Source organism: Protopterus annectens, chromosome 3.part1, assembly GCF_019279795.1.
Source record: "Protopterus annectens isolate FY-2018-M chromosome 3.part1, PAN1.0, whole genome shotgun sequence".
NCBI lineage: Eukaryota > Metazoa > Chordata > Ceratodontiformes > Protopteridae > Protopterus > Protopterus annectens.
Window position 1 is genome coordinate 206,978,794 of NC_056732.1, and position 22,560 is coordinate 207,001,353.

Sequence of the window (22,560 nt, forward strand, 5' to 3'; positions counted from 1 at the left end):
CACTGAGTAGAGCTGGAGTTTCTTTAACCGGGCAGCATATGGCATCTGTTTGAACCCTTTGATCCTCTTGGTGAGGTACTTTTGGGGTCTTTCCAGTTGCTGCAGGTGTCTGGTAAGTTACATCCCAAAAGAGGCATTGTACTCAATTATGGGCCTGATGAGGAATGAGTAAAGAGGCACGATGACCTCCCCTAATCTAGATGTGAATCCCTTCATGATTAGGTGGGCTATATAAAATGTTTTTCTAACCACTTTGGCCACGTGGTTGTCAAACGAGAGACTGCTATCAACTTGGGTACCCAGGTCCCTAATGACTTCTTCCGCAATTAATGGATTTCCAACTATGTGGTAATTTGTGGGCACTTTGTTTTTGCCAAAGGGGATGACTATACACTTTTTGGTGTTTAGCTTGAGGCTATGGCTCTGGCACCAGTTGTCTGTTTCTATGAGGCCTTTTTGTAGGATGCTTGTGTCGGCTGGAGAGTCGATTATGGCACCCAGTTTGCAGTCATCTACTAACTTGGTCAGCCACAGTCCTTCCGTGTTGGCCTGTACCTCTGAGAAATATATACCGAACAAAAGAGGTCCCAGGACTTAGCCTTGTGGGACGCCACTTGTAACTGGTTTGGAGTCTGACATGGCTCCAGCAATTCTAACCATGTGGGTTCTTTCCTTGATCCAGTTTGCAACCCATCTAGTGACATAGGGGTTTATATTTAAGCTGGTGAGCTTATCTATAATGTCCGAGTGGGGTATTGTATCAAAAGCTTTTGCGAGGTCCAGGTAGGCTGTGTGGACCACCTTCCCTTCGTCAATGGCCTTGGTGACTGTTTCAAAGAAATTGACCAGGTTTAAAAGGCAGGATCTGCCCTTAAAGCCGAACTGGGTAGAATCCAGTGTCTGTAGGTCCCCAATATCATTATTTATGAGGTCCATGATGATCCTTTCCATAGCTTTGCAAACCATGCTAGTCAGGCTTATGGGGCGATAGTTTCCAGGATCCGTTGAGGCACCACCTTTGTGGAGAGGGACCACTGTTGCTGTACGCCACTCTTTGGGTACATATCCTGTAGTAAGGCTGAGATTGAACAGTAGTTTATGTTTGGGTTTAGCTCTTCTTGGAGTTCATGTAGGACACAGCCTGGGACATCATCTGGTCCCATTGATGCTGTGTTTTTTGCTTTGGAGAGGGCGGCTCTTACCTGAGCATCTGAGATGTCGGGGGGCAGAACTCTGCTGGAATAGATATTTGCCCTTTTGGTAGGGAGGGGGTAGAGAAGTTTGCGCTGAACCTGTCCGCTAGGATGTTGGCAATGTCTGTGGGTTTGGTGTATTTTTTGTCATTTTGGACTAATTCTGGGCATATCTGGGAATTCCCACCCAGGTTCCTAACATAACTAAAGAAAGCCTTGTGATTATCCTTAGTGTCCTGTGCAATTTTTCTCTCAAAGCTGTCCTTAGACGATTTTATGAGTGCCCGTAGTTTTTTTTGCTAATACTGATCAGAAATGCCTTTCCTTTTTGGGATTTTGCTCCATCATGTAGTAGCTTCCTCCTTCTATTGTATAGTTTGTTTATGGCTGGGGTCCACCAGACAGGACGCCTGCCTTTGGAGGATTGGGTCTTGGTTTTATTTGGGATTGCATGATCCATGCATTCCTGAAGGTGTTCATAGAATGCTTATAAAGGATTCTGTGGTCTGGGCGTATTTTCCACAGGCCTGGGGCTTTGAAGAATTCCACCTCGGTTTTGAGGAGTGTGAAATTTGCTTTAGAGAAGTTTTTCACTGTGGTTTTCTGGGCAGGGGGTGGGAGTCGGGATATGAATATCCAGTGAGATTAGTTTATGGTCTGATCTTACCAGTGAGGAATACACTTCTGGTCTGGAGCATAGAGTCCCCATGTTGGTAATGATCAGGTCCAGTATGTTTTCCCCTCTTGTGGGAGTGGTAACAAGCTGTTCCATAGCATTTGAGTTTATAAATTCTAGGAACCTTTGGGCTAGGGTGTTGGAGCTAAAGTAATGCTCTCAGTCTATGTTTGGATAGCTGAAGTTGCCCAATATAATGGTGTCTGGAGAGACCTTCATATTTTCCAGTGTTCTCAGGAAGGCCGAGTGGGGTTCCTGGGTTTGGGAGGGTGGTCTGTAGCAGGCTATAAACTGGAAGGCAGTTTTACCCACAGTTAGTTGCACATGGATAGTCTCTGATTCTTCGTGCTGTGCCACTAACCTGGAGGTGTGGGTATCTTTGACGGATATTGATACTCCCCCTCCTTTTGTGGTTCGGTCCAAGTTTTGGGGCCGAAAAATATTGGTATGAGGTATAACCTGGTAATGCTGGGGTGCTCTCAGGAGCCTTGAACCAGGTTTCTGTTACTGCACAGATATCGATGTTCTCCATGCTAAGGAGAGTTTCGAGTGAGTGCATCTTGAGGTTTAGACTTCTGGTGTTGAGTAGCATTACTCTTAGTTTCTTATCCCTTGTGATACCTATGGAGGCCGGTTTGTCTTTTGAGCCTTGCCTAAAAAAGGCACTATGGGGGTAGCAAGAGCCTTTGCCAATATCCGAAAGCCCAGGGTTGATAGGTGCAAGCCGTCCCTAGCGAAGCATCGTGGCTTGTCGAGCATGTCATCCTAGGCTGAAAGGCATTGGATCCCCTTTGAATGACACCAATGCTTAAGCCAGTTGTTGAAATTGATCATCTTGTCTTCATATTGTGGCATCATTCTTGGTGAGGGTAAGATGCTACTCAAAGTCAGGGTCATACTGACCTGGGCTACATGCTCAGAGAGCTCCTCTATGTCTCTTTTCATGTAGTCCAGGGAGGTACGTCTCAGGTCATTCACACCAGCATGGACAATGACTGAGTCATATTTGTACTTGCCTTGGAATGACCTGAGTGCTTCTGTTATGTGGCGGATCCTAGCACCTGACAGGCAGCTCACAGTGGCCTTCTCCTTGTTCAGCCTGGTAAGCGGGACGTCAGTGTGCCTGACGATAGAGTCACCTATTACAAGTGTAACAGGTGTGTTGTTTAGCCTTAAGGGCTGTGACTGTTCGGCACACTGGTTTTGTGAGCTGTGTGTTGCACGTGTTTTGTTTTGGGGTAGCGGTTGCTTGGGTGTCTGCTTTGGAGGTCTCTGCTGCTTAGGCAGATTTTTATTTAGAGCCTCCGAGTATGTTTTTGTGTGTTTATGTGTTTGGTTTGCTGTCGTGGTAGGTCTATGTGAGACTGGAATTGTAGTGAGTGTTGTTTCCCTCTCCTCCTGACTGGTTACGCTAGTACTGAGTTGAGAGAGCTTAGCCTCCAGTTTGGCTATATGGTTGCATCTCTCACATGTGTTGGAATTTGTTGGGAGGAGGAGAGGGTTGTCTGTGTACATGAGGCAGTTGTAACATTGCCTCAAGATCTCCAGATTCACCAGCTGTACTGGAGAGGAGTTTGACAACTGACCTTTGGACATGCTAGAATAGTATTGGGAATTCCTTTATAATTGAAAAAAGGGCCAATGGGAAACAAGGTACTCAAGGGGAGTTTGTGAGGGTGTAGTGCTTTTAATTTTTTTGTGCCGACTTATATAATTGCTTTAGTGAGCAAGTGCCAGGCTTTAGAGTAGGAATAGGGTGTTTATTATGAGAACTAGATCAGTTCTAAGGGAAAAAGTGAAGAGCAGACTTTCTGAAGCCGAGAAAGGTTCAAACCCAATTAAGCGGCGCTGCCCGATGCTGCGCTATGCGCAAAGCCACGCCAAAGCGGGTCTTATACAGGGGGACTTGAAAGAGCTAGAAATTGGCCCAAAATGGCCAATAGACTACCAGATTCTTGTGCTGGGAACACTCTTACAGGGATAGATAGGCTGCTGTAAGCTCCACACTGCCACTGGTGAACAAAGAAGCCTCCCTTTATCCAAGAAAGGAAATGGGCAACACAGGAGCTTTCCAAAAGTCCAGAATACAGCAAAGCCTGTATTTGGACTTCTCTAGGTCAGGAAAGGCGGGAAACTAGGATAATTTTTTTTTTCTTTTTTTGCAACAAACAGCAGGAAAATGCAATAAATATGTAACATAGGCTAGCGCACTTGAGTGTGTAGCCTCAAGATGAGGCAGCTGGCTCCAAAGGAGGCAAGTCAGTTTTTTCAGAATGAAATTAAGATCCCCCCTAAGCAGGTCTTGGTTGTTTCCTGGTCTTAAATTTTTCCCTGCCCTGTTGAGGAGGGTAGAGTAATAGAGGTGAAGAATAAAGGTGTCTTGTAGTGTTGTATCTCTGGTATGATGGCTGAGGTATTTGATGAAGAGGAGGAAGTCCACTGCTTAGCAGTTCAGATTTGTGTGGCAGGTTTGGCAAGCCCTCCCTACTTTGGAAGGGTAAGAAAAAAGGAATTTTGTAGCCTCTTGTTTGTACCATCCAGGGATCCATGAACATGCCAATGAACACATGCCAATTTTGCTTTCCTAGCCAGCTTCCTCCTATTTGGGGCTGCCATGGCAGACCTGGTTGGCATGCAAAGGGTTATTTTATTGTTTCTCTGAAAGATTTCATGGTAGCTGTCCCACCCACCTTGTAGGAACTTGCCATTGTCTGCCTCTGCCTCTGACTGATCTCTGCCTTCTGCCCCTCGGGCTGCCATGCCTGTATCTGCCTCTTTGGGGTCTGGCAGGTGGTGCAGGAAAGACCAGTTTTTAAGGCTAATTTCTACTAAAAAATTTTTCACAGTTTCTTTTGAAATTTTCTACAGTTTGTACCTCTCCTAGCCTTTTCTCCATTTTCCTTATTACTCTGTACATCAAACATCACGTAAATGCAACAAACAGGACAAACTTTAAATCACAAGTGCAAAAGCGCGCTAAAGTTGGCTTTAAAGCAGGGGGTTATAGAAAGAGATAGGAAATGGCCCAAAACGGCCAATAAGCTACAAGTCACTGGGCTGGAACCACACCTGAAGGGACAGATAGGCTGCTCAGAGCTTCCCACTCTCATTGGTGAACAAAGAAGCTTCCTCCTATCCAAATAAGGATATGGGCAACACAGGAACTATGACACAGCCTAGAGATCAGCAATACCTGAAGATTGGACTATTCTAGTTCAGTAAAGGCGGGAAACATATATATATATATATATATATATATATATATATATATATATATATATATATATATTTTTTTTTTTTAAAGAAGCAGAAATTAGGTACAGAAACACAGTAAATGCTTTAATTCGGCTAGCGCACTTGAGTGTGTAGCCTACCAGTTGCCTGTATCACTCTGCAGGACACCACGAGGAGCTGTGCGGAGTTGTATACAATAAACTTTTTAAATCACAGATTCGCTAAAAAAAAAAAATTGGCGTTTTAGGCAGAATTAGTTAAGACAGCAAGAAAAGCAGAAAACTGATACTTAATCACTCCAAAGTCACTCTTTTGTCTCTCTGCTGCTGTAGACTCTGCAGAACACCTGGAAGGCACTTGCTGAGCGGAATACAAGCGTAATAACTGTGCAAATGAGGTTTTTATAGCAGGGAAGTGAAAGAAATAGAAATTATCCCAAAATGGCCAATAAACTACTAACTTCTGGGCTGAAAACCACTCCTCCAGGGACAGACAGGCTGCACAAAGCTCCCCTCTCTCACAGGTGAACAGAGAAACTTCCTTCTATCCAAGTAAGATAATGGCAACACATAAACTTGTAACACAGCCCTGGATTCAGCAATAACCTGAAAACTGGACTATACTAGTTCAGAAAGGTGGGAAACAAGTATATCATTTTTTTTTTCAGAAAATAGAGCAGATACAATCAAAATTAGCCCAAAAGGCCAATAAACTACCAACTTCTGGGCTGAAACCACTCCTCCAGGGACAGACAGCCTGCTCAAAGCTCCTCTCTCTCACAGGTGAACAGAGAAACTTCCTTCTATCCAAGTAAGGTATGGCAACACAGAAACTTGTAACACAACCCTGGATTCAGCAATAACATGAAAACTGGACTATACTAGTTCAGAAAGCCGCGAAAGTGTGTATATATATATATATATATATATATATATATATATATATATATCTCCCCCCCAGAAAATAGAGCAGATACAATCAAAACACTTTACCAAATTGACCAGTTAAAAAGCTTAAAACTGAGCTCTGTTCCAGCAGTCTTCAATCAGACAAGTTCTAACTGCACAGTCCTGCCACTAGGGTACAGAGAAACCTTCTCCAAAAAAGACGGCCTGGGTCAGTGCACAATTCATACAAACAAAGCTAGATCCAGCTGGCCTGAATCTAGTCTATGCTACAGCAAACAAGGCGTACCGACTTCAGAAAGAAACAGTTCAAGTAAGCATGCGCAATAAGCCTTTAACCAGAAATTCACAGCTCAGAAAGGCAGAATTTAGCCTCTCCTCCCACAAGAGTGCAGACCACAAACCTTCTTAATGTAAAATAACTGGCCTGAAGCCAAAGTCCTTAACCTAGAACTAATACACTTTTAGAATAACAGACACTGAGCCTTCAATCAGCAGTTCCCAACTTAGAAGGATGCACGCTACCTATCCTGCCACAACAGTGGAGACCACAAACCTTCCTAATGTAAAACAACGGGTTTGAAGCCCAAGTGCTTAAACCAAGGGCCTTAGAATAGGTTACAATTTAATCAGGCTACTAACTAGCAGTAATAAAGGCAGCAGAATAAATTTAATTGAGTACTTTTAAAAGAGGCAAAAGCAAAATAAAGTAGGAAGAAACACAAATACATTAAGGCAGATAAAGTGCTGGATAAAAACACACAAGATAATCTGGATTAAAAGGGACTCGTAAAGTAAAATATTAAAAGAAGAGGGTGGTAAAGAGGCAAATATGTTTAGAATTATTTGTGGGGAAAAATTAAGCGTTACACTTGCATATGTGCAATTGAAAGGGTTATCCTTACCCCAGATGCGTTACAAATGTAGGGAAATTCAGATCTTTTGGTTGGAAATGCCTCAAAGTACTTTTTCACTACTGCAAAAAGCTCTAGAATGCACCCAGTGTTACAGTCATTCGTGGGAAATGTGACAGACTTAAGAGGATATTATACAAATTTTCAGGCAATGTCATAAATTAGAACAATTTAAGGGGGAGATGCAGAACTTTTGAGATGTTATTTAACCCTGAAAAGTGGCAGTTACAGCATCTATCTGGAAGATTAGCTTAGACATGACAGATGGGACACCGAAAGGGGCAAAGGCTTTGCTTTCTTCACAGCTACAAGTAACAAATCCAACAATCACCAGAAAGTGGAAAAATAATGGAACTACTAATGCAAAAAGACCAAGCAAATTACAAAGGCTAAAAAAGAAATGGAACTTAAATCATCAAATAGGTACATGAGGGGAAAAAACAAGGAAATGGATGCCCTGAACACTGCAGGTGGAAAGGACATCACAGTAATGAATAATAAGCTTAAGGTTGTTAAACACTACACTGTGAACATTATTGTTTGTATTTACTTATTTAAACCTCTCAAGCAAATATGTGTAGGCTTTAGGAAGTACAATGTACTTCCAAATGAGTGCTTCTTTTTGTTATATGCTATTTAATTAACAGCTAAAAGAAAATATAGTGTTGCAATATTGTTTATCTGGCTGCTTCAATAAAATTGTCAATGTAAAAAAAAAAAAAAAAAACTAGAAGTTAGACCTATAGAATCTGCCCTCTGTCATTGTCCAATGATTAAATTACTGAACTGAGCAATATTTTTGGAAAACAAGAAATTACAAGATTTACTGGATTCAGGCAGTATGGTCAAACGAGTTAAAACATAAATCCCTGTATGTAAAAGCATAAACATTAAAGCAAGTACAAGGTGCAAGTAATCTGTTTTCTTGCAAAAAAGATATTATCCAATTACACACCATCTCAGGAAGAAAATATATCCTGTATTACTAGTACTCGTAATATCTCACCATGCTGTTTGTTATTGGAAACAATTTCCCCTGACTTAAAGCCTTCTAGAAGTTAAGGGAAGAAAATATTTTTTTTAAATGGCTTGCTGCAGAAAGACAGGATTAATAAAGGAGAAACCAACTAGCCAAGTACAATATTACCTCAAAACAAAAGTTGGTGAGGGGACTAGATCTGAAACATGTTTTTGTCAAACTCAGAAATGTCAAAAATAGAAAAAAAAAACAAATTAGATTTAGCCAAGAAGTAAAATTCCTTATGACAGTTAAAGATATCAGCATTAACACTAAACTGAACATGAGATAACACAACTGAGCTAAGGACAAAACACTTGTCAGCACAAAAAGGTAAGAATATTGCAAGTACAGACCTGGAAGAGGAAACTGCTTACGTGAAACTACAGATAGTGAAGCACAGACAGGACACGGAAGAGAATTACATGAACAAAAGACAGATGCATGTCTCTCAGTAGAGAAGCCTGCAGGAACGGAGCCAGCAGAAGGAAGTTGCACAGTAACATATTTTTGCACTCTCAGGCTGTAAATTGTGGGGTAGAGCTGACTACCGGAACTGTAGAGACAGAGCCTCTTACTAAAAGGGTGCAATCTAAATAATGAAGTTATGTTTTAAAAATGTACAGGACCAGCAGAATTCTAAACTTTCTATCAAACAGAAACAGTCCTAAAACTGGGGAAGCAGCAAGTGTGTTCAGAAAAGATGAAGGTAATGAATAAAAAAAATTGCTGGTGTAATAAAAGGAGAAGAAACACATTCTCGTCAGAGTCCTACCAGATTTCTGTCAATTTAAAACAGACAAACAAATGGAGACTCTAGACAACAGATGTGTGGTGCGAGTAAGGAAAGTACTCAAGATAACAGAACGACCACTTCCAGAGAAAGGCTTGCGTAAAAGAACCTATGCTAATGGATGCTGAGAAAAAAGCTATACTTTCTGATTTGAATTAAAACAGATGAGGAAAATGATCAATATTTTGCAGACCTAGAGGTAAGCCATGTTAACATAAAACAATCTCAATGGGAAGATGATGCCTTATTTAAAACAAGGTTGGCTATAGAAATGATAATGGAAGAGGGTAAATATGAACTTCCTTTTTATCTTAACTATGATTAATGATTTCTTAGAGTAAGAATGAAAAGAAAAAAAAAAGAAAAAGTAATTGTGCACCAGTTACTAGCACCAAAAGCCTTACAAGGAACATCAGTTATGAAACATGCACATATTCACATACCTGGAAGTCACCTAGAAATAGATAAAAGCTAAGGCCTAAGTAATACTCAGGTTTTACTGACCAATAATTATAAAAGTAGTAGAAAAAATTCTGATCAAAAAGAACTCCAAAAATTGGATTTAGAAATACTTTGATTTCAATGCCTATCACAGATGTGCCATTTGAATGCATTGCTATGGATATTACTGGGCCATTGGTAACATCTAGAAGTGTGTGTCAGTAAACCTGGGTCACAGTAGGCTATGCAACAAAATTTCCAAGAATTGCACCATTATGGAAGGCCAGTAATAAGTATTGCCACAGAATTGGTGCTAGTATTCTTTACAGCAAGAATTAAGTTAAGCAATTAAAAATCATCCGTTTATCATTCACAGGCTGATGGTTTAGTAAAGAGGTTCAACAAACCATTAAAATTCATGTTAAAAGAAAATGAAGTGGATGGCAAGATGTGGGATCAGTGGTTCCCCTACTCGCTTGTTTGCAATATAGCAGGTGCCACAAGCATCGTCTGGGTTTACCCCTTTTGAACTCTTGGATGGTATGCAGCTAAGAAGACTACCTGACTTTGCTAAGGAAATCTGGCAGGGAAAACACCATTCAAAACTGTTACAGAACACTACACTAACTTAAAAGAAAGACTTAAGAGTGGCGATGAACAAAGTGAACAACAGCATGACAAAAGCTCAGGAAATGTAGAAGACAGTGCATAACAGGACTGCTAAAAGGAGAGACTTCAAACCAGTAGTAAAAATTTATGCCATTAGCAAAACAAATATTTACATAAATCATAAAGTCCAGCTGTAGACGAAAAATGAGGGAAATTATAAGGTCATGTAGACTGGTAAAAGAAAACCAGAGCAATTCTATCAAATCAATGTGCTGAAGCAAAGTGAAAAACAGAAGAGTCTTCAACAGTGAGTTGTATTACTGTGGCAGGAAACATGCAATAACGAAAGGAACTGTATTCCTACTATTCATATAGATTACTATACAACAGAGAAACAAGAGGTGCTAGAATTTCTAGCCAGAATTAAATAATTATTTTAAAGTCTGACTAGGAGGACAAATCTGATGCACAGAACCGACTCCAGCAGTGAAGGTATATGCAAATCCCTACACATTACCTGAAGTAAAAAATAATGCACTATAGCAATATACTGAAGGTAGGCCTCTACATAATAAGTTTATCAGAAATGCCAAACTAAGACACCAAGGTTAAATATTAAAAATGAAACAGAAAATGTAAAATGACACAGCCAATGACTTCATGAGAGGAAATGACAGAATTAAAAATAAATAAATCTAAATGCACCAGGGTGTATGGATTCTAGCAATAAAGTTAATGCGGTATTTGAACAGAACAGTGAAAAACTGTTACTAAACCGAGTAACCAGTCATACAATTTAGATTCTCGGCAGCAGGAGCCAAACTCAGCCAATGGGGAATGCACAAGTCAGTGTATTTCTTTGTGCCGGTCCCAAGCCCGGATAAATGGTGAGGGTTGCATCAGGAAGGACATCCGGTGTAAAATTTTTGCCAGATCAAACATACAGACAAATACAGATTTCCATACTGGATCAGTCGAGGCCCGGGTTTAACAATGACCGCCTCCAGAACTGTTAGCCATCAGGGTACTGGTGGAAACTGGGCTACTGTTGGCCGAAGGAGAAGACAGGGGGAGGCAAGAAAACAGGAGGAAAGTTAGGACTGTGGAAGTGAAGGTAGGAACTTTGAATGTTGGCAGTATGACTGGTCAAGGGAGAGAGTTAGCCGATATGATGGAGAGAAGAAAGGCTGACATGTGTGCAAGATACCAGATGAAAGGGGAGTAAGGCCAGGTGTACCGGATTTGGGTTTCAATTGCTCTAGTATGGTGTGGATGGGAGGAGAAATGGGGTAGGGGTTATTCTGAAGGAACAGTATGTTAAGAGTGCTTTGGAGGTGAAAAGTGTATTGGATAGGGTGATGTTTATGAAGCTGGAAACTGATGGTGTGATGATGAATGTTGTTAGTGCATATGCTCCAGAAGTTGGGTGTGCAATGGATGAGAAAGAAAAATTTTAGAGCGAGTTGGATGAAATGGTGGAGTGTGTACCCAAGGGTGAGAGTGGTGAATGGAGCAGATTTCAATGGGCATGCTGGGGAAGTGAACAGAGGGAAGATGAGGAGGTAATGGGAAGGTATGGTATTAAGGAGAGGAATGCAGAAGGTCAGATGGTAGTGGATTTTGTGAAAAGGATGGATATGGCTATGGTGAATACGTATTTTAAGAATAGGGAGGAGCATAGGGTGACGTACAAGAGTGGAGGACGATGCACACAGATGAATTACATCCTATGCAGGAGGGCCAGTCTGAAGGAGACTGGAAACTGCAAAGTGGTGACAGGGAAAAGCTTAGTTAGGCGGCATAGGATGGTGGTCTGTAGGATGATGTTGGCAATCAAAAATAGGAGGAGGAGAGTGAGAGCAGTGCCAAGGATCAAATGGTGGAAGCTGAAAAAGGATAACTGTAAGGTGGAGTTCAAGAAATAGTTAAGACAGGCAGTGGGTGGCAGTGAAGAGTTAAACAGCTGGGCAGCCACAGCAGAGATGGTAAGGAAGACAGCTAGAAAGATGTTTGGTGTGACACCTGGACAGAGGGAGGAGGTCAAGGAGACCTGGTGGTGGAATGAGGAAGTACAGGTGAGTACACAGAGGAAGAGGTTGATGATGAAGTGGGATTGTCAGAGAGATGAAGTAGACTGGAGTACAAGGAGATGAGGGGTATGGTAGAGAGAGAGGTAGCCAAGGATAAGGTATATGGTGAGTTGTATGAAAGGTTGAACAGTAAGGAGGGAGAAAAGGTCCTGTGCTGATTAGCTAGACAGAGAGACGGAGATGGAAAAGATGTGCAGCAGGTTAGGGTGACAAAGGATAATGAGAGAAACATACTCAAGCGAAGGGTATGTGTGGAGCAGATGGAAAGAGTACTTTGAGGGACTGATGAATGAAGAGAATGAGAGAGAGAAGGTTGGATGATGTGGGGATAGTGAATCACGAAGTGCAACAGATTAGCAAGGAGGAAGTAAGGACAGCTATGAAGAGGATGAAGAATGGAAAGGCTGTTGGTCCAGATGGCATACCTGTGGAAGCATGGAGGTGTTTAGGAGAAATGGCAGTGGGGTTTTTAGCCAGATTGTTTACTGAAATCTGGGAAAGTGACAGGATGCCTGAGGAATGGAGAAGTGTGTTGGTACCGATTTTTAAGAATAAGGGTGATGTGCAGAGCTGTAGTAACTACAGAAGGATAAAACTGATCAGCCACAGCATGAAGTCATGGGAAAGTAATGCAAGCTAGGTTGAGAAGGGAGGTGATGATTAGTGAGCAGCAGTATGGTTTCATGCCAGGAAACAGCACTACAGATGCAATGTTTGCTCTGAGGGTGCTGATGGAGAATTATACAGGTCAGAAGGAGTTGCATTGTGTCTTTATGGACTTAGAGAAAGCATATGACAGGGTGCCTAGAGAGGAACTATGGTATTGTATGAGGAAGTCGGGAGTGGTAGAGCAGTACATAAGAGTGGTACAGGATATGTACAAGGGCAGTGCGACAGTGGTGAGGTCTGTGGTAGGAGTGATGGATGCGTTCAAGGTGGAGGTGGGACTACATCAAGGATCAGCTCTAAGCCCTTTCTTATTTGCAGTGGTGATGGACAGGTTGACAGACGAGATCAGAGATCAGACAAGTCCCCTTGGACTATGATGTTTGAGGATGACATTGTGTTTGTAGTGAGAGTAAGGTACAGGTTAAGGAGACCCTGGAGAGATGGAGATATGCTCTAGAGAGGAAAGAAATGAAGGTCAGCAGGATTAATACAGAATATGTGTGTGTGAATGAGGGGGAGGACAGAGGAATGGTGAGGATGCAGGGAATAGAGCTGGCAAATATGGATGAGTTTAAATACTTAGGAGCAACATTTCAGAGTAATGGTGAGTATGGAAGAGAGGTGAAGAAGAGAGTGCAAGCAGGGTGGAGAAGAGTGTTGGAGTGATGTGTGACAGACAGGTACCAGTAAGCGTAAATGGGAAGGTCTACAAGATGGTAGTGAGACCAGCTATGTCATATCGGTTGGAGATGGTGGCACTGACGAAAAGACAGGAGTCAGAGCTGAGGGCAGCAGTGTTAAAGAAGATTTGCAATGGGTGTGACAAGGACAGACAGGATTAGAAATAAGTATGTTAGAGGATCAGCGCAGGTTAGATGGTTTGGAGACCAAGCTAGAGAGGTGAGACTGCATTGGTTTGGACATGTGCTGAGGGGGGATGCTGGTTATATTGGGAGAAGGATGCTAAGGATGGAGCCGCTAGGTAAGAGGAAAAGAGGAAGGCCTAAGATAAGGTTTACGGATGTGGTGAGAGGACATGCAGGTGGTTGGGTGTGATACAACAAGATGCAGAGGACGGGAAGAAATGGAAACAGATTATCCACTGTGGTGACCCCTAACAGAAGCAGTCGAAAGAAAAAGCAGCAGCAGGAACCAACCAGAAAAGGAAAATGTTATGTGATGCTGTAAAAGCAAGGATATATTTACAGTGCACAGAATTAAAGTAGACAGGTGGCCAGATAAACTAGCTACAGAGTTTCAGAAGCAAATTAATCAATGCTAATACTACTCCTCTCATAAAATCTGCCCTAACTGTTAGAACCTTTATTCTCAAGAAAGAGCTCCACTGCAAGAATATGGAGGGGCAGATGTAGTGATCAGCTATAGGATAGCTAATAAAGTCATGAAGACTTTTCAGGACACGGTGACACTGTACTACACTATCAATGACAGGGTTACTTATGGCCCTAGTAATACTGTTTTGTGCTCTTTTAAGACTGCATTCTACCTTGACATTCTGCTATCTGCTTAACTGTCAGCAACACTGATCCCACCTTCTTCCTACAATTGGACAGGTTGATCAGGTCTTACAACCCCCTCCATTTAAGATCAAAACCCTGAGTTTTGATCTGGAATTGGGTCATGTAGCATTCTGAGACACTGAAGGCTTTATGTGACATATATACTGTAAAAAAATACTATAAGCATTTGGGCTTTATAGACCTGCTAATGCCCTTGTGTGATGCAAATATAATACAATAAGACTATGCCACTAAAAGCCATCTATGAATTAGATAGAGAAGAATATTCCTCTGTCTTGGGTTAATGGACTATTATGAAATCAAATGCATAACTTCCTCTTGTATAAAAGGAGTTTTTTTTTTTTTAGCAAAGGCAAATCTGCTGGAGACTCAAATGGGGAAGCTGTCCTGTGTACTTGACTCACTAAAGTCTCAAGGTATTCAGGCAAGCTGGCTCACAACCTACTTCTGACTCTCATCAGGGAAAAAAATGGCTGTTCGGGATTCCCAGTTGTGAACAAAAGGGACATATGGTTCTCATATGCTCATCTTCTATGCCCTGTACATAAACATTTTTGGTTGTTGAGGCACCCCCCCCCCCAAAAAAAATATTTACTTTGCAGCCTTGGATAAAACAACTTGAGAGCTAAGTAAAAACTGCATTTTCAGGCACGTCTGTGCCCAGTAATATCAGAACACCACAGTATGGATAAACAGATGAAATAATGATCTAGATAGACCACTGCAAAAGGTATACAGTTGACATCCCTTTCTGGAAGTCTCCTGAAAACTAGTTGTTCTTTGGCTATCAAGCTCAACAAGCTCTCCCACCACATGCATTATATCATTCCTACAGTGAACTGAGGGTACTTATGTTTCTTGCTTCCAAGTTTTGTCATCCAACATCCCACCATTTTTAAGAAAAAACAAGGTAGATTAGGGCATGCAATTATAAACTTGAGAGACCTGTCGTGACAGTTGAGCTTGAAGAAAAGAAGGGACCATTTAATGCAGGGGGGCCAGGCAGGGAAAGTACACATCGGTGAGTAATCAAGCAGTTTTTATCTTACTCTGAAGAATTCTCTCACAGATTATACAGACAAGAAAAAAATCCTAAACAATATCCACAGTTCCCTAACAAAAGGCACACAAGAGCCAGAGAAATCATCTGACAAAAGCAAAGTGATAAGATAATGGAATCCAGCAGCACACGGCAAAGAAAACTCTGATACGGTCATAGAGATACAGACTAATGTCTAAAGAAGGTAAGCACTGAGCAGTCACAGCAGAAATGCCTGCAATGGGCACATTCTGGAAGCAATTAGCTCCCCGGGAAAATGATCCATAAGGAAATGACCTGAGGATGATAGAGTGCACAAAGGCAAAAGACAATGCAAATGGCAATCTAGCCAAAGAGAATCTGCTTATCAACTACAAATCTTTCCTTATCAGGAGCAAAGGCAGTTAGTGCAGAAACACACACAACCCACCAGAGAAAAAAATTCCAGTTGGACATGCAATTCCAAGGAATGGCCGTCTTTCCACTGGGTTTCAACCCAAGAAAGAAGACAGGGAAATTAAAACTTTACTTGAATATTAGTACGACTGGACTAACTACTTACAATGTTGTTTATTCCTCTGTTCCGATACTTCAAGAATTTTGCTTTGTATCCCCTCGAAATAAGGTGCACCCTTTGAAGAAAAATAAAAGGTGTGTGTACTAACCCTAACCTCAGATCAGTAGGTAGAGCTCTGACTGCAGGATATATAGGACATTTCTCTCAGGAATCATGCCAAAGTACACTTACAACTTTACTTGGTTACATATGTGCAGTTCCAACCTAGAAATACTTGGTTACTCATCCTACCTCTCCATTTCTGGACAGTGTGTGTGTGTGTGTGTGTGGGGAGCATAAAGGAGAATAAGGCAAAGGCAAAAGATGTAAGGTTACTGTCTCTTAGCTGGTGAATACCCTGGGAGCCACTGTTAGGCAAAACAGTAAAAGCTGAAAATGGTATTGAAGGATCCCAACTTAAAACTGCAGAAATCTTTACGACTATTATTCTATCTTAAGGTTCGGGAAAGCATCATGGAGTCCAAAGGGCAAACTCAATCTCTTTGGGCAGAAATTGAACATGTACCTGAAGGGTGACTACATGAACAGACTGAAAATAAAGGTGTAATGGCTAGTTAGCTCTAGCATGGACCTGATGCAGCCTGAGTCTTTTGAAAATAAAACAGAAGCTGTAATAAGAGTCCTTGCTGATGTGGCAGGACAATATGAATGTAACTTTTCCAGAACAGTGAGCAACTGCTTCCCCTGCCTGTTTGCTCCCATGTGGAAACTGTCCAGCAAGGAATGAGCTGAAGATAGACACCTTTCCTCTGCACCAGCATACCCAGTGCACCTTATTTCGAGGGAATACAAAGCAAAATTCTTTAAGTATCGGAACAGAGGAATAAGCAACATTGTAAGTAGTTATTCCAGTCTTACTAATATTCAAGTAAAGTTTTAATTTCCAAAAGAATTTTACTAATAAAAAAGGTGAAATGATAACTTCTAAAAGAACAATATTCTCACTCCTGATTTTCAGCACCACTTTTCATCAAATTAGGATTACTGATCAATAAACAATTAAAAACAAAAACTATAACCATGGGAGCAAAAGCATGATCAATGCTAATCTGGAAGTGGCTAAGTCAATCAAGCAATTCTGCCACAGAAGAGAAACGAGTACTATCTATGCAATGACTCCATGATCTAACAGCTCTTTCAGATCAGACTTGTAAAAGCTGGGCTTCCTTTATGGAGTCAAAAAAATATTAAAACTGTCACAATATTTCTTGCACATTTGCATCATCAATGCAATATAAGAAATGTTGGCTTTTTAAACTGATATATAGAAGGTGCAGTTTTTCTTAGGAACAGGAATTTTGATTTTCTTCAAGCCCAGGCCAACTTGCCTGAAAGAACTCTTTAGTTATCGGTCCCAAAACACAATGCAGCTGCACACTTAATATGTTTATATGGACAGTCTAAAAACAGAGCTTATATAAGTTCAAATCTCATGGTTCATTCCATTTTTTGTACCTTTTTTAATAAACTATAATCTTCAATTTTACTGCCTATTCATGACACCTCTCCATTATCAGCCATATTTCTGCTTTATTTAAGCTGGCTGAGGAAACTTTTCTATACTTAATAGCAACTCACAAAATACAAAGCATAATTTAAGAAAATAAATAAAGAATGAACGAACAAATACCTTTTCTGGTTCATCAGATTTCAATGGAGGGCTGGCCGTCATTGCAGCTGCATGCCGAGCACTGTTGGCCAGAGCTACTTTCATATTGCGACTAATGACCTCTGAAAGTGGGGTACTCAAATTGCGGTTCCGCAGGTCAGGTCCTCCAGGAGTTTCTAAAGCTGCCAAGGCATCCTGCTCAACAAAACCATTACAATTAATCTTATAATGCAGCAGTACATGCTTACCAAAAAGCTACTATACATCACTACAAAAAGCATAAATTAAGATTGTGCAATTCTAATTATTACAAATGACATTTCAAATAAAAGGGCAATTGGAATTCAGAAACCCAAACACATTTTAATGGTATTTAAGGTGTATACCAATAACAGCAAAGTAAAGTCCTATCCCAGGTGGTGTTGGGGGTTGGGAGGGGACTTAATAATAGCCAAGAACAGGCTGATGACTGTAGATACCTCTATGGTTTGCAGGCTTACGTCATGAAAAATGCAGCAATAACAGATTCAAGATGCAAAATCACTACAAAGTGGCTGAACAATACAGTCAAGCTACACAACACTTTAAATGAGCACAGGCAGTATTTATCAGAAAAGTAAATATGGCAGTACAGTTGGCTGAAATATACCTTAACATCAAAAGACGGCTTGAAAAGTTTGTCTTTGCAAAGGAATTTCGATGGAGTGTCCAACTGAAGAGAAGGCTCTTTCTGAAGTTGCTTCCCAGGGGTTTCAGAGGATGGCTTCCTTCCAGTCTGTTCATATATTACAGACCGGAAAGCTTTACTCTGGAACCGATTAATATCCAATGGAGTCACAGCAGTCTTTCTTGGAGCTTGGCCTGGCGTGGTGGAATTAGATGGCGCAACTATATTCACCTTTGGAAGTTCTGTCTTCTGTGACAAACTCATAATGACGCTTTGATTCTTGTCTGAAATTTTACAGAAGAAAAATAAATTTACTTCCAGAGTATATGTAAAATATTTAACGAAAGAAAATGCACTAAAAGAAAGAATATTTCAAGATACATCAACTTGGCAATGAGGTAAACAACAGCCTTTTAGAACTTCAAAGTGCAAAACCAGGGCTTCGTCATACAGTTACAGCTCTTATGCAGACTGCCAGATATGTGCTAATGCTATATGCCTAAGTGTGGACCCTTCTAATGCATCATCATTGCCGGAAAGAAGAATCCACAATAATTCTAAATTCTGACTTATTTGCCTACAAATCATGTAATGACCATTTCAATGAATACAATATAGTACTCTGACGAACGGGGGGGAATAACTCATAGAGAGGGCAAAGTACCTTCATACCTCACAAACAGAGCACAAAACTAATTAAAACCTTCTAATATAATCAATTCTTAAAGTTGCTGCATCACAGAGATCCCCGATGCAAAGGAGTAGGAGAAAAATGGTAGTCAAACCATGTGAATAACTGAACTGTGACTTAACTGTGATCACTATCTACTTACTTAGGTCTTTCTGGCTTAGTCTTACAGGAATTTGCTATGGGACTTTTGCGTTTTGTTTTTACCTTACTCGATACCTAAAGTTGTTGCAACTACATCAGGGGCTTCCATTAAAGATGACTGCTTCAAAAGTGAGAATTTCTGGGACTTACCATAATGTCATATCTGTCAAAAGAAAGTTTATTTTAGTAACTTGTATGATTTATTCTAGGCATACCATCCTGGGTTGCCAGCTCCACCACAAATCACAAATCTATTAACTTATGTCCATATTCACTTTGATCATTTAGGTATCTATGCAAATATTTTACTCCTTCCATATTAGGTATTGTTGTAAACAAAGATACCACATCCATAGTAACTAACATATATTCACGTATTTGGTCATGCCTTTCCACAAATCTGTATAGATCCTGTAAAAAATGTTTAGTATCCCTCAACACAGTTTCCAATTTATCCAGAACTGGTCTAACATGTTTCTCAATAAAAACAGAGAAGGGTTCAGTAACACACCCTTGCCCAGCCGCTATAGGCCTAAATGGAGATATCCTAGAATTTTTATGCATCTTAGGTTGTCCCTGAAACACAGGTACGGTAGTTGATTCAACTGTGAGGTATTGTGCAAGCTCCATTGTGATCTGAAAATGTAACATATAGTCATTCACCATATAGTGCATATCTCTCATCAAATTTCCTGTACATTTGATGTCTACCCTCTCATATACATTCTCATCCCCCAACATATCATTAATACAGCTAAACTAAAAGTTTCTGTCCATGACAACTATCATACCAGCCTTATCTGCTGAGCGTATGACTATAGAAGTGTCATTTCTTAATGTATTAAGTGCTTCCTCTTCATTCTTATTAATATTATAAAACTTTTTGCCAGTTGGTTTGGTATCAAACAACCTATATAAATCTTGTTCGCAAACTTTACAGAAAGCTTCTAATATTGGAAGATTTGTAAGTACCATGTTAGCCATTTTTTTTAAATCACATTGTTTAGAGTTCACATCACTATTTTCATAAATTAGTTTCAGCATTATGTTCCTTGCAAACATTCTCAAGTCAATAATGGAATCAGATATACTCGCTGCTTGTGCAGGAATAAAAGACATACCCATACCCAATACCCCAGTCTCAATATCAGTCAATGTCCTGTTAGAAATATTCAGGACTAACGATTGTGTGGTTCCCACATTTTCTTGATAGTTGGGTAACCTACTGTTCCCATCTGGCCTTTCCTCTTGGTTCGCCTATGACTCCTCGATCGACTCATGGACCTCTCACTCTTCTGTCGAATGGGAAAAGGTGGTCTAGCAAATCTTTGCTGTATTGGGTTTATTTGTTCTTTCCTTCACCCAACTACATCCTGGGGCTTACCCATTATATGCTCGTTGTTACCCTGACCACATTGTATTTGTACATCCATATCATCGACAGATTCAGGTGAATTTCTTACATCATTCCCAGACAATTGGATATTCATCCCCTCCTCAATAGCAGTTGATGTTCCAAGCCTTGCAGCGCCATTTCCAAATGGCGTCCTGCTTGCATCAGTTTGTGGCACTTCTTGGACAGCCCTACGATCTTCACTGGGCCATGAAAAAATATGGCCTTGTTTAAAGTCTGAAAGATCTCTAGCAGGTCTTTTCTTCTTTTGGCTAACTAGCCTTCTCTCATACACTGATACATTATCAACAACTCCTCCAATGGCTTTATCAGCAATTACTGATGGAAATGAAGTATATAATGCTTCCTGCTGTTCAGTTATGGCAACAATCAAGTTCTCTTCCTCTGGTTTAAAAAACTCATTCATCAAGCCCATGTATCCAAAACTGGTTTCCAAATTTAGATTTTGCCATTTAGTGAGAAGCTCTGGGTTTTGCATGCCATACGTAGGCATTTTCAATACCCTTAAGCCCCTCGGTACCACTCTAAAATGGAGACATGCTTCAAAATGGTACCTTTGATGTTACAGCCTCTTCAATTTAAAGAGTTCACTCTCTAAGCGATTCAATTGTGTACGAAAAGTTTGTCTACCATACTCAAATTCAGGTACAATACCTTCAGAGGCTAATTCCCCATTATATTCAAGCAGTGGATTATCGCCACCCTGGAGCAGGCCCACTAGGCCGTTTATCCTTCTGATTTCATCTTGTCCGGAAATGTTACATGAATCACTCATTTGCATTCCACGTCCTTCCGTCATGACACTACGTCTGGCTGGGAAGAATCATGCAGCTGTTCAGCAAAAAGCACTTCCAAGTTTCAGCTTTGGTACAGGAGGCTGTTTCCATTAATTTATAGGAAAGATAAATCAAATGCATTCAGTGGTGTCTAAAATAAATGAAGCCCTGAATATACACTCAAATATCAAAAAGATGGAAAAAAAAAATAGAAGACGCTTTGACAAGCCTATTCAGATGAACTAACAAAATTGCAAAAAAGGCTGGCTGAGTGTAAGACTCCTCAAAAGAGTAATTTCAAAAAATAGTAGACCTAGAAGTCACGGATTGCAGAGAAAAACTGAGGATTTTCTGTTGTACCAGAGAAACTTGAAGGAACAGGCTGCATTAATTTTATGAAAGTACAAATAAGAAAAAACTGGTGCTCCACAGCAGGATTTTTTTAAACTGAAATAGCACAGTGCGTGTATGCTCCAAATCTGTCCATGAGAAAGCAGCCAAGTCCTATATTAGTAAAGATGCAATCAGACCAGCAGAAAAAGAGCTGCTACAGACAAAACTGGTCCAGAAAAGAAAGTGTTCAAAAACTGGTCACAAAAGAGGACTTGTGGAAAATGATTACTCAAGATGCACCAGAGAGAAGAGAAAGGATTTTATCCCGGCAATCAGGGAATGTCAATAGGTAGATTTGTGACTCAAGCTGCCATATTCAGCTGTCTTCATGATATTTTTTTCCTAAAGCATAAAGACATATTTATGCAGACCAGGCGAAGGAGGGAATAGAGACGAGGTTTATCCAAAGTATAAGCCACTAATCAGAAGGCGACTCTGCTTCTCATCCTTCTAACAACCAAAGCCAAGAGAGAAATATTACCAGTGAAACTTTTTCCATAGATCAAAGGAAAATGCTTGAGACACAGAAAAAAAAATCAGAGTGGACTAGTCGAATCAGGAATACCTTGGACATGAACCAGAAACTAGTTGAGAAATGGGCGTGATCAGGAAGATCAACAGTACTGAAATTAGTCAATAAATGGGAGACTATAAAGTTATCAATCTCTCTGGATGCAGCAATGGATGTTAAACATAGCTTTGCAAGAAAAAATGGCTGTGAAAAACAAATTTTGTCAATTTTCTTAAGCTTGTGGGTGGCATGCACCCACTTTCTGTCATTAATGATTAGGGAATGATGAATTTACTAAAAATAACAGTATTTGTTATTATTATTTGTAAAAAGAAATCATGATGTAAATTGATGTTATATTGTAAAGCAGTTTTGCACACTGTGGAGTTATGGATATTTTAAATGTGAGGCAAGGGAGCCTTAACAGTGATTGTTTTATGCATTAAATATATTAAAGTAAGCAATGACTTTTTCTTAGTTTGTAAGATATGCATACAAGGCCACGAGATAAATACTAGACAAAAGCACATTAATAAAACACTGTGATCTCAGGATGGTGGGGTATGAAAGTGAATCGATCATATCGTATGCAGAATTATGATAATTATTCCCATGTTTTACAGTGGTGGATGTCTACATTAATGTCCATGGTTTAAACT

At 40.4% G+C, this 22,560-nt stretch overlaps 1 protein-coding gene across 1 annotated transcript in view; it reads right to left on the minus strand.

The window, feature by feature from the left end:
• Nucleotides 1-22,560, minus strand: part of TOPBP1 (DNA topoisomerase II binding protein 1) — a 1,495,804-nt gene that overhangs the window by 1,003,560 nt on the left and 469,684 nt on the right. The window contains exons 9-10 of the mRNA XM_044066718.1: nucleotides 17,958-18,259; nucleotides 17,330-17,503 (exon numbers count right to left, since the gene is read on the minus strand). Coding sequence (XP_043922653.1) covers nucleotides 17,330-17,503; nucleotides 17,958-18,259 — 476 coding nt within the window. The remainder of the gene's footprint in view (nucleotides 1-17,329; nucleotides 17,504-17,957; nucleotides 18,260-22,560) is intronic.